Below are 15,864 nucleotides of genomic sequence, written 5' to 3' on the forward strand. Positions count from 1 at the left end.
AAAGTGCTGGGATGACAGGCGTGAACCACCGCACCTGGCCAGATGTCCTTATTCTTAGGAGATACTAAATTATTAAAGGGTAAAATATGTTATGATGACTGTACATTACTTTGAAGTGGCTCAGCAAAAACTGTAGACAGCCAGATAGATATAGAAAGATGAATCAAGCAACTACAGCAAAATGTTACAACTATAGAATCTGGGTATTCAGACTATGGGTATTCACGTGCTATCGCTTCTACTTTTATGGCTCACGCCTGTAATCCCAGCACTTTGAGAGGCTGAGGTGGGCGGATCACCTGAGGTCAGGAGTTCGAGACCAGTCTGACCAACATGGAGAAACCCCGTCTATACTAAAAATACAAAAAATTAGCCGGGCCTGGTGGTGGGTGCCTGTTATCCCAGCTACTTGGGAGGCTGAGGGAGGAGAATCGCTTGAATCCAGGAGGTGGAGGTTGTGGTGAGCTGAGATCGTGCCACTGCACTCCAACCTGGACAAGAGCGAAACAACGTCTCAAAAAATAAAAAAATACAATACAATACAATACAATACGATAAAATAAAATAAAACTGTCAATACACTTTGGGACGCCGAGGTGAGCAGATCACCCGAGGTCAGGAGTTTGAGACCAGGCTGGTCAACATGGTGAAACCCTGTCTCTACTAAAAATACAAAAAAAATTAGCCAGGTGTGGTAGCACGTGCCTGTAATCCCAGCTACTCGGGAAGCTTAGGCAGGAAAATCACTTGAACCTAGAGGGCGGAGGTTGCAGTGAGCTGAGATTGCGTCACTGCACTCCAACCTGGGCGACAGAGTGAGACTCTGTCTCAAAAAATAAAATAAAATAGTCATACTAACAAATTTTAAATAATGAACAAGACTAAGAAATTATAATAACCAAATGCAGTGTGTAATCCTTGAACGGATTCTGGTTTAAGTAAGCCAATTACAAAACATATTTTTGGTGCAACTGGGGGAAATTTGAATAAGTACCTGGTACTGGATAATATTAAGAAATAAATATTACTTTGCTTAGATATAATGGTACTGTGGTTATGGAAAAAATATCATTCAATGCATATTTAAGTATTTAAGATGAGATGTTATGATGGGTGATATCAGTAAAAATGGCAAAGTAAGGACCTCTAAGAATTCACTCCCCAATAAAAACAACAAAAAAACTAGCAAAAATTGTCAGGATAAATTTTTTCAGAACTCGAAATTAACAAAAGGCTTGCAGAAACCTGGAAAGCACGTGATTCAAGAAAAACAGCTGAATCTCAGTAAGAACAATGAGCTTCGTGCATTTTAACTTGCCCTAGACACATCTACCTTGCCCCAGCTTAGTGAACGCCTTGAAAAATAGCAGCCCACGTTCCCAGCAATGTAGTGAGCAGAAAGGAGCTAGAGCTTTCTTTCAAAGCCTAGTACTAAAAGCCTCTCCCTCCCTGGGGGGTGTTTTAAAAAATGTTTAAAGGCATGTGCTTAATGTCATAGCTGTTTAAGGTGATGGATAAGAGTTGTGACAAACAACAGATTAACCCAAATGGTTAAAAAAAGCTAAGGAACGAGATGTCCATAAAGAATCTGACAAGTTCTCATACATTTCTGCAAATTAGAAGACCACATGCATGTGTTGGGGCTGTAAGACTTGAGAAGGCCCTAAGCATGCACCTCTGACTTTGAGGTGGTACACAAATAGAAGTGAAGGCTACCACAGAGTTGTAAACTGCCTGGCTGACTGAAGGCATGCTCCAACATGCACACAGAGAGCCCCTCAGCAAGCACTGGGAGACTCACTGGTTCCAGGCATTTCAAGAAAACTGTGCCCAATCATGAGACATCTACTAAGCTAAATGAGTAGAGACATCAGTGGGCACACACACACAAGTTTACAGACTTTACAGAATTAGTTCAGAAAAGCCACTAAACAAAATACAACTACAACAAAAAGAGTGTTCTCTGAGGAGCAGAGAGGAGAAAATCTGATTTTCAGAGTTGCCACAGCATTTAAAATGTACAGTTTAACAAAAAATTACAAGACATACAAAGAAATAAAGTATAGCCATTCACCAAAAAAAAAAAAAAAAAAAAAAAAAAAAAAAAAAAATCAATCAGTGGAAACTGTCCCTGACTTCCTAGACAAAGTTGGAGTTACTAGACAAGGACTTTAAATCAGCTATTTTAAATGCTTTCAAAGGCTAGAGGAGACCATGTCTAACGAACTACAGGAAAGTATGAGAATGATGTCTCACCAAACAGAGAATACCAATAGAGACAGAAATTATAAAAAGAAACCAAATAGATACTTTGGAGTTGAAAAGTAAAATAACTGAAATGCAAACTGCACTAGAGGGTTTCAACAGCAGATTTGAGCAGGTAGAAGGAAGAATGACTGACTTTGAAGATAAGTCAGTCTGATGAGCACACACAAAAAGAGAATCAAGAAAAGTGAACAGAGCCAAAGGGATCTGAAGGACACCCATTCGAAGACATAACAACTAAAAACTTTCCAAATTTGATGAAAAACAATCTATACATTTAAGAGCTCAACAAACTCCAAGGTGGACAAATTTAAAAGGCTATACATCATAACTCAAACCAAAGACAGCAACAGAAATTTTTTTTTTTTTTTAAAGATGGAGTCTTGCTCCATTACCCAGGCTGGAGTGCAGTGGCGCAATCTCAGCTCATTGCAAGCTCCGCCTCCCAGGTTAACGCCATTCTCCTGCCTCAGCCTCCCAAGTAGCTGGGACTACAGGCGGCCGCCACCACGCCCAGGTAATTTTTTTCTATTTTTAGTAGAGATGGGGTTTCACCGTGTTACCCAGGATGGTCTCGATCTCCTGACTGACCTCGTGATCCACCTGCCTCGACCTCCCAAAGTGCTGGGATTACAGGCTTGAGCCACCGTGCCCAGCCGACAACAACAGAATTTTGAAAGCAGCAAGGCAGAAGTTGACTCACAACATAAACTGATTTCTTTACCATCAGAAACCATGGAGGTTAAAAGACAGTGGGAAGACATATTATAAGTGCTAAAAGAAAAACTATCAATCGGCCGGGCGCGGTGGCTCAAGCCTGTAATCCCAGCACTTTGGGAGGCCGAGGCGGGCGGATCACAAGGTCAGGAGATCGAGACCACAGTGAAACCCCGTCTCTACTAAAAATACAAAAAATTAGCCGGGCGCCTGTAGTCCCAGCTACTCAGGAGGCTGAGGCAGGAGAATGGCGGGAACCCGGGAGGCGGAGCTTGCAGTGAGCCGAGATCGCGCCACTGCACTCCAGCCTGGGCAACAGCGTGAGACTCCGTCTCAAAAAAAAAAAAAAAAAAAAAAAAGAAAGAAAAACTATCAATCAAGAATTCTAGATCCAGCAAAACTATCCTTCAAAAATGAAGAAATCAAGATATTCCTAGATAAATAAAAACAAATAGTTTGACACTAGTAGACCTGTCCTATAAGAAATGCTAAAGGGCCAGGCGTGGTGGCTCATGCCTGTAATCCCAGCACTTTGGGAGGCCGAGGTGGGCGTATCACAAGGTCAAGAGTTCGAGATCAGCCTGGCCAACACAGTGAAACCCGTCTCTACTAAGAATACAAAAAATTAGCCAGGTGTGGTGGCGGGCACCTGTATTCCCAGCTATATGGTAGCCGAGATCATGCCATTGCACTCCAGCCCGGGCGACAGTGCGAGACTCTGTCTCAGGAAAAAAAAAAAAAAAAAAAAGGAATGTTAAAGGGAAACCTTCAGGTAGAAAGGAAAGGACACTAGACAATTGAGTCTACATGAAGAAATAAAGAGCACTGGTAACTACATAGGTATATTTAAAAGACATTATCAACATATTTTTATAACTTTTTCTATCTGGATTAACAGACAATTACATAAAGCAATTACTATGTTCATGAACACAATGTACAAAGATGTAATTTGTGACAGTAATAGCATAAAGGAGAAGGGTAATGGAGCTATATAGCAGGTAAGCTTTTGTGTAGTATTGAAATTAAGTGATAACAGGCTGGGTGCAGTGACTCACGCCTGTAATCCCAGCACTTTGGGAGGCCGAGGCGGGAGGATCACGAGGTCAGGAGATGGACATCATCCTGGCTAACACGGTGAAACTCCATCTCTACTAAAAATACAAAAAATTAGCCAGGCATGGTGGCAGGCGCCTGTAGTCCCAGCTACTCAGGAAGCTAAGGCAGAAGAATGTCATGAACCCAGGAGACGCAGCTTGCAGTGAGCTGAGATTGTGCCACTGCACTCCAGCCTGGGTGACAGAGCACGACTCTGTCTCAAAAAAAAAAAAAAAAAAAAAAAGAAAATCAGCAAAAAACTAGAGATGTCGTAACACGTGAGATTTTGCTTAAAATGCCTTGAAAAAAAGAATAAAGCAAATACAGCAAAATGTTCATTATTAAATCTGGGTGACAGATATATATACATAGGTGTTCATGGTAATAACCTCTTGAATTTTATCTATGTTTGAAAACTTTCATAACAAAAATTTTTAAAAGGAAAATATTTACTGACTGTTCTTGTGCTTATGATTATTATAGCACTACAGTATATTCAAATATGTAATAGGCTAATTTCATTTACTTTCTCTATCCCAATATTCTTTAAGCTAATTAGACCTGTTTACTTTTTAAATTACTTTTAGAATGAATTCCCCACAAAATTCCATTAGGATTTTGATTTAGGCTAGTGTTAAATGTATACCTTAATTTGGAAGGAAATGACTCTTTACAACACTCAGTCTTTATAACCAGGCACATGGCAAATCTCTATTTCTTCATGTCGGTTCCACATGATTTTCTTACAATTATTCTTGCATATTTTATATGTTCGTTGCTATTGTCAATAGCATTTCCTTTTCTCAGTACATTAAGGTTATTACTAATATAGTACTTCTTGATTTTTGGATATCTGGTATATATCCAATGATCACCCAATTTACTGAATTCTTTATCAGTATTAACAGTTTTTAGTTGATTCTCTTTCATTTTCTGAGATTACATAATTATATCATATCTCTATTTTTATTTCTATTTTTTGCAGAGACAGGGTCTTACTATGTGGCCCAGGCTGGTCTTGAACTCCTAGGCTCAAGCAATCCTCCCATCTCACCCTTCCAAAGTGCTAGGATTACAGGCATTAACCACCATGCTCAGCCCCATATCTATATTTTCTATATCTATTATAAAATTATATCTTATCTTTCACTTGTCAAATATTTATTAAACATCTCCTATAGGCCAGGCACTAGGCAAGGTGCTACAGATACAATGATGGCCAAAAGTGAACAGGATTCTCACCCTAATGGCTTACATCATGATTTGGTCTCTTCATTTCTAATAGTTACAGTTCTTATTTCTGCTTCACTTCTAAACACTGGCATGAACTTCTAGAACAACACTAAATAATAGCAGTGTTGTTAGTGGGCACATCAGTCCTATTCCTGATCTTAATGGGAATCCCCTTAGTAGAATGCCTTAGTAGAATGCATCTTTTTTGAGTTAAAAACTCACTTTGAAAATGTGATAAAAATTACTAAAGAAATACACATACATAGATGCATGCATTTACATAAAATTTCAATAGAAATTACATAAAATTTCAATAGAAATTACATAAAATTAATAGGAGATTCAAAGGTCCATGAACACCAACTAATGCAGCTGTGCTCTACAGTTTCATCCTATTGGGTTAAACTCAGTGTTCTTCATTTTAAAGAGCTATCTTTTTAGTTAACTAAAAGCCACTTTTTAAAAGTTTGCAGTTTTTTGGCCAGGCGTGGTAGTTCACACCTGTAATCCCAGCACTTTGGGAGGCTGAGGCAGGCTAATCACTTGAGGTCAGGAGTTCGAGACCAGCCTAGCCAACATGGTGAAACCCCATCTCTACTAAAAATACAAAAATTAGCCAGGCGTGGTGGCGGGTGCTTTTAATCCCAGCTACTTGGGAGGCTGAGGCAGGAGAATCGCTTGAATCTGGGAGGTGGAGGCTGTAGTGAGCTGAGATCAGGCTACTACACTCCAGCCTGGGCAACAGAGTGAGACTCTGCCTCAAAATAAAAAAGTCTGCAGTTTTTCTAAGTCATAAATAGGTAGTGAATAAGTGAAATACCAGCACAAGAGCAAACAGAACTTTGATGGTACAAAATGGATGTGCCTCAAACAACCCATGATATGTATGACTCAGTAGACATGGCAAAGAAAGCATTTTCAGCTTAGTGGGAATATGATTCTATCACCAACAGTTATCTATTTGGGGGAAAAATCAATTTGTATCTTCTGCTCAGTACCACATATTAAGTACTTCTTTGTAGATCAATACATTAGATATTTAAAAATTATGCTTAAAAAATATAAGGGTGTTAATTATCTACTCTCTGAATATGCAATGATCAACACTTGATACTGAAATATTCAGATTTTTCATGTAGAATGAAGAAGAAGTACCATAAGCACCTTATAAGTATAAAATGTGTGTGTGTGTGTATGAAACAAAGGATGACTATTCCCTTATTATATAAAGTGGGCAACCTGAAAAGTTTGAAGAACCACATGGATAAGTGGGCAAAGGATGTAAACACAATTTACAATGGAAGAAATTCTGATGCTAATAAAACATAGAGGATATGCTTAATCAAAAAAATGTAAATTAAATCAATGAGATACTGTTGTTTGCTTACAAATTACCAAAGATCAAAAACTCATGGTAGAAGCCGGGTGTGGTGGCTCACACCTGTAATCCCAACATTTTGGGAGGCCGAGGTGGATCACCTGAGGTCAGGAGTTCGAGACCAACCTGGCCAACATGGCGAAACCCCATCTCTAATAAAAATACAAAAAATTGGCCGGGCGTGGTGACTCATGCCTGTAATCCCAGCACTTTGGGAGGCCAAGGTGGGCGGATCACGAGGTGGAGAGATCGAGACCATCTTGGCCAACATGGTGAAACCCCATCTTTACTAAAAATGCAAAAAAAAAAAAAAAATTAGCTGGGTGTGGTGGTGTGTGCCTGTAGTCCCAGCTACTCGGGAGGCTGAGACAGAATTGCTTTAACCCAGGAGGTGGAGGTTGCAGTGGGCCGAGATCTCACCATTGCACTCCAGTCTGGTGACAGAGCGAGACTCTGTCTCAAAAAACAAACAAACAAACAAAAATTAGCTGGACGTGGTGGCGGGTGCCTGTAATCCTAGCTACTTGCGAGGCTGAGGCAGGAGAACTGCTTGAACCTGGGAGGCAGAGATTGCAGTGAGCCAAGATCACACCATTGCACTCCAGCCTGGGCAACAGACCAAGACTCCGTTTCAAAAAAAAACAAAAAACAAAAAAAAAACCACTCACGGCAGAGACTACTCATTCTCAACCAAGTATCATTCTCTCTTTCCTACTTACTAACAAAAACACTCATTTTGTGAGACAGCAATATGCCTAGATAAAAACTGTATCCCCTGGCATCTCTGGCTCATAGTCTTGGCCATCTGACACAATTTCAGCCAAAGAGATGTGTAAAAAAAAGGGAACTTAAAACTCCTTGGGGAGAGGGAATGCTCAGCGCTCAGCATGCCTGTCCCTTTTTCCTTTTGCTTTTCTTCTTCCTGACTGCAGCCCAGACCCCAACCCAATGCTGGAGGTGAAGTAGCCATCTTGTGACTCGGAGAGAATAAGCACTCACTAAGGATGCTTGAGACATTACTCATAATCAAATACTACTCCTCACTGGTATGTTCAATGCCTGCATACATTTCATAAATAAGCACTCACACATGGCTGATGGAAGTGTAAATTGGTACAACTTCTCTGGGAAACACTTTTGCAATAAGTATCAATAATCTTTTTTTTTTTTTGAGATGAAGTCTTGCTCTGTCGCCCAGGCTGGAGTGCAGTGGCACAATCTCGGCTCACTGCAACCTCCACCTCCCAGGTTCAAGCGATTTTCCTGCCTCAGCCTCCTGAGTAACTGGGACTACAGGCATGTGCCACCACGCCCACCTAATTTTTGTATTTTTAGTAGAGATGGAGTTTCACCATGTTGGCCAGGATGGTCTGGATCTCCTGACCTTGTGATCTGCTCTCCCCGGCCTCCCAAAGTGTTGGGATTACAGGCGTGAGCCACCGTGCCCAGCCCAGATGTATTCTTAAGAGAGAAAAGCAAAGCACATAACAGTGTATAAAATGTTTCCAATTGAGTAAAAGAAGTGGGGGTAAGAAAACATATACATGCATTTGCTTGTATCTTCTGAGAAGATAAATTAAAAAACTGATGGCCGGGCATGGTGGCTCGTGCCTGTAATCCCAGCACTTTGGGAGGCCGAGGTGGGCGGATCACGAGGTCAGGAGATCGAGACCATCCTGGCTAACATGGTGAAACCGGTCTCTACTAAAAAATACAAAAAATTAGCTGGGCGTGGTGGTGGGCGCCTATAGTCCCAGCTACTCCGGAGGCTTGAGGCGGAGCTTGCAGTGAGGGGAGATTGAGCCACTGCACTACAGCCTGGGTGACAAAGCAAGACTCCTTCTCAAAAACAAACAAACAAACAAACAAAACTGATAACACTAGTTGACTCCAGGTGGGGAACTACAAGACTATGTAACAGGGCTGGGAAGGAAACTTTTCATTGTATAACCTCACACACTTTGGCCCCTCTAAGGTTTCACGGTGATCCATCCTAAGTAAATGATCAGAGATATAAACATTCACATATAAAGATATTTACCCTAAATTTACTAATTGTAAAAACTTGAAAATAGCCTAAATGTTAGAAATTACATATATATTAGGTATATCCATGGAACTGATATCTTGTAGCCATTAAAAATATTGTTTATAAACAATGGCATAAGAACACACTTATGATATAATATTAACTTAAAAGGCCAGATATCTCTATTGGTTTTCAATTTTTACAGTTAATTTCTAGTCAGTCAATGTAGAGTAGTAACAACAATGTATATGTTAATAACCCTGACAGCATAAACAAAAAAATATGGTTCACAGAAGGTTACAAAAGGGAATGTACCCCTCCCCTACAAATGTACCTTTTACTTAATCCACACTCAACTCCAAGAGTCTCTGAATGTACCACATACATTTCATGCCCTTCTACTTTGCATACTTGCGGCAAATGTCCTTCTCCTAGACTCACCTAATTCTGATTCATTCACCCAACATCCATTTAGGGAATAACTTCATGAGTTACTGTACTAACTCACCCTTCAAAATTCAGCTTTAGATTTACTTCCCACAAGGGAAAAAATGGTTCACAGAAGGTTACAAAAGGACCCTAGGGTTACCAACAACCATATCTTACAAAGTAGGTAATCAAGAGAGATTGACAGCCTGTAATCACAGCACTTTGGGAGGCCGAGGCAGGTGGATCACTTGAGGTGAGGAGTTCGAGACCAGCCTAGCCAACATGGCAAAACCCCATCTCTACTAAAAATACAAAAAAATTAGCCGGGTGCCGTGATGCGCGCCTATAGTCCCAGCTACTTTGGAGGCTGAGGTATGAGAATCGCTTGAACCCAGGAGACAAGAGGCTGCAGTGAGCCAAGATCGCACCACTGCACTCCAGCCTGGGCCACAGAGTGAGATTTTTGTCTCAAAAAAAAAAAAAAAGAATGACAGAAGTTGATCACGAGGTCAGGAGTTCAAGACCAGCCTGGCCAACATGGTGAAACTCCGTCTCTACTAAAAATACAAAAATTAGCCAGGCATGGTGACACGTGCCTGTAATCCAGCTACTTGGGAGGCTGAGACAGGAGAATAGCTTGAACCCAGGAGGTGGAGATTGCAGTAAGCCAAGATCCCACCACTGCACTCCAGCCTGGGACAGAGATAGACTCCGTTTCAAAAAAAAAAAAGTAAAATAAAATAAAAAATTTAAAAAGATTGTATACATGTGTGATTTAAACCATAAAAATTAAAAAATGTATAGAGAAAAGACTATAAGGAAACATGTCAAAATGTTAACATTGGTTGCTTCTGGGTGGCAGATTCATAGGTTTATGAATCCTTCTTTATAATTCCCTTTATTTTCAATATTTTCTAAATTTTCTACTGTGCTAACCAGAAAAATTTGACAGGAAAAATAAACTTGGAAAGGATAGGAGAAAATAAAATTTAAAAATAGGCCTAAGTTTTCTTTTCTTTCTTTTTGAGATGGAGTTTTGCTCTGTTGCCCAGGCTAGAGTGCAGTGGCACGGTCTCAGCTCACTAGCAACCTCCACTTCTTGAGGTTCAAGCAATTCTCGTGTCTCAGCCTCTCAAGTAGCTGGGACTAAATGTGCATGCCATCACATGCAGCTAATTTTTGTATTTTTAGTAGAGATGGGGTTTTACCATGTTGGCCAGGCTGGTCTCAAACTCCTAACCTCAAGTGATCCACCCGCCTCAGCCTCCCAAAATGTTGGGATTAAAGGCATGAGCCACACTGCGCCTAGCCAAATTTTTTTTTTTTTTTTTTCTGAGACGGAGTTTCGCACTTGTTGCCCAGGCTGGAGTGCAATGGCGCAATCTCAGCTCACTGCAACCTTGGCCTCCTGGGTTCAAGCAATTTTTCTGCCTCAGCCTCCCAAGTAGCTGAGATGATAGGCGCCCGCCACCATTCCTGGCTGATTTTGTATTTTTAGTAGAGACGATGTTTCACCATGTTGGTCAGGCTGGTCTTGAACTCCTGACCTCAGGGGATCTGCCCACCTTGGTCTCCCAAAGTGCTGGGATTACAGGTGTGAGCCACCACTTCCGGCCCCAAATTTTTTTTAAAAAGACACATTTACTGATTAACTCACTAACATAACACTTCTGATGAATGCCCTGCTACCCCTACCTCACCCCCCACCGACCTCAGGGAAACACCAAAAAGTCTAAATAAGGCAGGGTGAGAAGAGCAAGCCCTTTATCTGCTGGGGAACCACAGGTACTGAAATCCCAATGACCTCTATGGCAGACTGTTGCAGTAATGGCCCTCGGTGTGCTCATGTATCCTTGTATGCATGATCCTTTGCGATGTGACTTTGTGGTTCTCCTCTCAAAAGGTGCAATCTATTTCCCAACCATGGGATCAAGGCTTGGCCATGTAACTTGTTTTAGCCAATGGGATAACATTAAACATGACATAAGCAAAGGCTTGAAAAGTGCTTGCACAATGGGGCTTGTCCTCTCTTGCTGCTAGAAACCTTTTTGCCACCTTGTGGAAGAGCTTGGTAGACTAAAGACCATGTAGAGAGAAGCCTTAGCCATCTAAATAGGTCTGAGACACCTGAAGGAGAACTTTTGAGACCATGCAGCCCCAGGCAAGCTGGCCTGGACTAGAAGAACAGCTCAGCCAACCCACAGAATCATGAGAAATTATTAACTGTTATTTTAAGTCACTATGTTTTGGATAGACTGTTAAGCAGCAAAAACTAACTGAAGGATGCATCCTCAGTGTGAATACTATCCAGCCAAGGAGATGAAGAAAATTCTTCCATTATCCTCTAAACTCCATGTTCAACTCAATGGTCATTCTTCCCTCCTCAGAGATGGCCTCTCAGTATAGGTGATAATCTTGGACCTTATAGAGCTCAACACTCAGCAGAATTTCCCTCCTTGACAACAAAACTACCAGAGCACTGGGATGATGGTATCAGAACGTTCTCAGAAGCCTCAAACTGCTTGCTAAAATCCGTTCAAGGTCTTCCTTTTATCTCAAACCATATAGTATCAAATGTAACATGCTCCATTACCTCTGATTTTATTGGACTAATTACATAAACTCTGTGTCTTATTAGTCATTTTAGCTCCAGAACCTAACACAGTGCCTGACACACAGCAGACACTCAAATGTTTGCTGAATAAACAAATGAGTGACTGATTCAGGTCTTCTGATATTAAATATCCCTCCTACCTCAAGTCTATTTTCCCCTGACCACCCCTACAGAGTTTAAGAGACAGAATACTAGATTACCTTTAGGACTCCATGGAGCATCATCTGAATTCTTCTTTTTCTTGGGTCGAGATTTCAAAGCAGGGTCATCATCGTCAGACTCCAGCGAAGGATAGACTGCAGGGAGAGGGGAAAACAGGGTAAAATGAGATTTCATCCAAATGGTGAAGACAGAATGACACCTACTCCAGCTCCTACCCTTCCCCTAAAAATGTACCTTTTACTTAATCCATACTCAACTCCAAGATTCTCTGAATGTACCACATACATTTCATGCCCTTCTACTTTGCATCCTTGCGGCAAATGTCCTTCTCCTAGATTCACCTAATTCTGATTCATTCACCCAACACCCATTTAGTGAATAACTTCATGAGTTACTTTATTTACTCACCCTTCAAAATTCAGCTTCAGATTTACCTTTCACAAGAACTCTTCCCTCCCTCTCCTAATCTGATTGAGATGCCTCCTACTTGGCTCTCCATAGCATCCTGTGCCATCCTCCTACTGAAGCTCTTATATAGTATTTAAGAGCTGATTAGTAAATCTGTTGCCTCCAATTTACCATGAGGGCAGGAACATGTATTATTTATTTCAAATTAAGGGAGCCTACTAACACAATGAAGCGTAAGTTCTCAGTAACTGTTTACTACGTGAATGAAGAAATAAACGGTATATGCTTAACGCACACAAAGGGAACAAAAAGATCACCTGGGCTGAAAAAAAACAAACAATTCCAACAAAAAGTGGGTGAAGGATATGAACAGACACTTCTCAAGAGAAGACATTAATCCAGCCAACAAACATATGAAAAAATACTCAACATCACTGGTCATTAGAGAAATGCAAATCAAAACCACAATGAGATACCATCTCACGTCAGTTAGACTGGTGATCATTAAAAAGTCAGGAAACAACAGATGCTGGAGAGGATGTGGAGAAATAGGAATGCTTTTACACTGTTGGTGGGTGTGTAAATTAGTTCAACCATTGTGGAAGACAGTGTGGCGATTCCTCAGGGATCTAGAACCAGAAATACCATTTGACCCTGCAATCCCATTACTGGGTATATACCCAGAGGATTATAAATCATTCTACTATAAAGACATATGCACACGTATGTTTATTGCGGCACTGTTCACAATAGCAAAGACTTGGAACCAACCCAAATGCCCATCACTGACAGACTGGATAAAGAAAATGTGGCACACATATACCATGGAATACTATGCAGCCATAAAAAGGATGAGTTCGTATCCTTTGCAGGGACATGGATGAAGTTGGAAACCATCATTCTCAGCAAACTAACACAGGAACAGAAAACCAAACACCACATGTTCTCATTCATAAGTGAGAGTTGAACAATGAGAAGACATGAACACAGGGAGGGAAACATCACACACTGGGGCCTGTCAGGGGGAGAGGGGCTAGGGGAGGGATAGCATTAGGAGAAATATCTAATGCAGATTGCAGGTTGATGGGTGCAGCAAACCACCATGGCACATGTATACCTATGTAACAAGCCTGCACGTTCTGCACATGTTTCCCAGAAAAGTAAAATTTAAAAAAAGGAAAAAAGAAAGAAAATATGGTGTGTACACACAGCAGAGTTATTATGCAGCCTTAAAAAAAGGAAATCTATCACATACTACAACATGGATAAACACGGAAGATATTAGGCTAAGAAAAAAAGGCCAGAACAAATACTATACAATTCCACTCTTACAAAGTATCTAAAGGTGTCAAAATCATAGAAATAGGAAGTAGAGGCCGGGCGCAGTGGCTCATGCCTGTAATCCCTGCACTCTGGGAGGCTGAGGCAGGTGGATCACCTGAGGTCATAAGTTCGAGACCAGCCTGGCCAACATGATGAAACTCTGTCTCTATTAAAAATACAAAAAAGTAGCTGGGTGTGGTGGCACGCACCTGTAATCCCAGCTACTCAGGAGGCTGACGCAGGAGAATCACTTGAACCTGGGAGGCGGAGGTTGCAGTGAGCCAAGATCACGCCACTGCACTCCAGCCTGGGCAACGAGAGCAAAAACTCCGTCTCAAAAAAAAAAAAAAAAAAAAAAAAAAAAAAAGGTGATGACCAATGGCTAGGGGGAGGAATTAGTGTTTAGGGTTAAACAGTTTAAGTGTTGCAAGATGAAAAAGTTATAGAGATCTGTTGCACAACAATGTGAATATACTTAACAGTACTGAACTGTACACTTTAAAATGATTAAGACGGTAAATTTGTCAAGTCTAACAGAGCTTAAAGGTAAATAACGGAAAAAGATGGTAAATTTAATGGTGTGGTTTTTTTACAAAAAAAATATGTGCATGCACACACACAATGAAAAGGGTGCAGGGAGGGAGGAGTGACACCACTGATAATGGAGTAATAGGGAGCTCCAAGGATCTATCTTTCCACTGAAACAACCATCAACCTGGCAAAAACTGTCAGAACAACTTTTATGGAACTCTGGAGTTCAATAAAAATCTCACAACAAGAAAGGGGGTGATTAACAAAGAAAAAGGCTGCTAAAATCATGTCTTGGCCGGGCGCGGTGGCTCAAGCCTGTAATCCCAGCACTTTGGGAGGCCGAGGCGGGTGGATCACGAGGTCAGGAGATCGAGACTATCCTGGCTAACATGGTGAAACCCCGTCTCTACTAAAAATACAAAAAACTAGCCGGGCGTGGTGGCGGGCGCCTGTAGTCTCAGCTTGGGAGGCTGAGGCGGGAGAATGGCGTGAACCCGGGAGGCGGAGCTTGCAGTGAGCCGAGATCACGCCACTGCACTCCAGCCTGGGAGACACAGCGAGACTCCGTCTCAAAAAAAAAAAAAAAAAAAAAAAAAGAAAAAGGCTGCTAAAATCATGTATTTAAGAAACTCCAGATGCAGGTGGATCATTTGAGGTCAGAAGTTCGAGACCAGCCTTGCCAACATGGCGAAACCCTGTCTCTACTAAAAATACAAAAATCAGCCAGACATGGTAGCACATGCCTGTAATCCTAGCTACTCAGGAGGCTGAGGCACGAAGCTTGCTTGAACCCAGGATATGGAGGTTGCAGTGAGCCAAGATTGTACCACTGTACTCCTGTCTGCCAAACAAAGAAAGTTGTCAGGAAATCTCGATCAGAAAATCTCAGCTTACTAATGAGGCTAAGGAATGGAGACTCTAACTGCACAATAAGGAATACAATCTTTGTAAAAAGTAGCTGGGAAAAGTCACTAAACAACAGATGACTGTAGTTCATAATAAGCAACAAAAGCAAACTGAGGAAGGAAAATTTGACTTCCAGAGTAAACCACATTATAATATTCAAAATGTCCAGTTTCCAACAAAAAAAAATCATGAGGCATGCAACGAAAAGGGAAGTATGGCCCATTTGCAGGAAAAAAAAAAGAGAAACTGACAAAAACTGTCCCTAAGGAAGCTTTGACATTATATTTACCATACAAAGACTTTAAATCAACTATGCTGAAAGAGCAAAAGGAAACCACTGACAAAGAACAAAAGGAAACCAGAAGAATGATGTCTCAACAAACAGAACAAAAAGCAGCAAAAGAAAGATAACTGGAATACCTCTAACACATAAAAATTAAACATACTTTTAAATAAACATGGGTCAAAGAGGAGATCCCACAGGAAAACAGAAAATGTTTCCATTAATAAAAATGAAATTGCAACATAAAACTTGGGGGATGCAACTAAAGTTCTGCTTAGAGGGAAATTTAAAGTGCTAAATGTTTACATTAGAAATTAAAAATATCTCATGAGAAAGGAATCATTACAACTGATATCACAGAAATACAAAGGTAGAGACTACTATGAACAACTATACACCAACAAATTGGAAACTGGGAAGAAATGGATAAATTCCTGGACACATATAACCTACCATGCTTGAACCATGAAGAAACAGAAAACCTGAAC

At 40.9% G+C, this 15,864-nt stretch overlaps 3 protein-coding genes across 32 annotated transcripts in view; 1 reads left to right on the top strand and 2 right to left on the bottom strand.

Moving 5' to 3' along the window:
• The window catches only part of TSR2 (TSR2 ribosome maturation factor), a 1,158,091-nt gene that overhangs the window by 654,096 nt on the left and 488,131 nt on the right, over nucleotides 1-15,864 (top strand). The gene's annotated exons all lie outside the window — the stretch shown is intronic.
• The window catches only part of HUWE1 (HECT, UBA and WWE domain containing E3 ubiquitin protein ligase 1), a 650,778-nt gene that overhangs the window by 411,097 nt on the left and 223,817 nt on the right, over nucleotides 1-15,864 (bottom strand). The window lies entirely within an intron of this gene.
• PHF8 (PHD finger protein 8) overlaps nucleotides 1-15,864 on the bottom strand; it is a 109,731-nt gene that overhangs the window by 12,034 nt on the left and 81,833 nt on the right. For all 5 annotated transcript variants that reach the window (XM_050776860.1, XM_050776864.1, XM_050776862.1 and 2 more), the window contains one exon: nucleotides 11,964-12,059. In XM_050776860.1, the coding sequence (XP_050632817.1) occupies nucleotides 11,964-12,059 (96 nt within the window). The remainder of the gene's footprint in view (nucleotides 1-11,963; nucleotides 12,060-15,864) is intronic.

This window comes from Macaca thibetana, chromosome X (assembly GCF_024542745.1).
Source record: "Macaca thibetana thibetana isolate TM-01 chromosome X, ASM2454274v1, whole genome shotgun sequence".
In the NCBI taxonomy this organism is placed as follows: Eukaryota; Metazoa; Chordata; class Mammalia; order Primates; family Cercopithecidae; genus Macaca; species Macaca thibetana.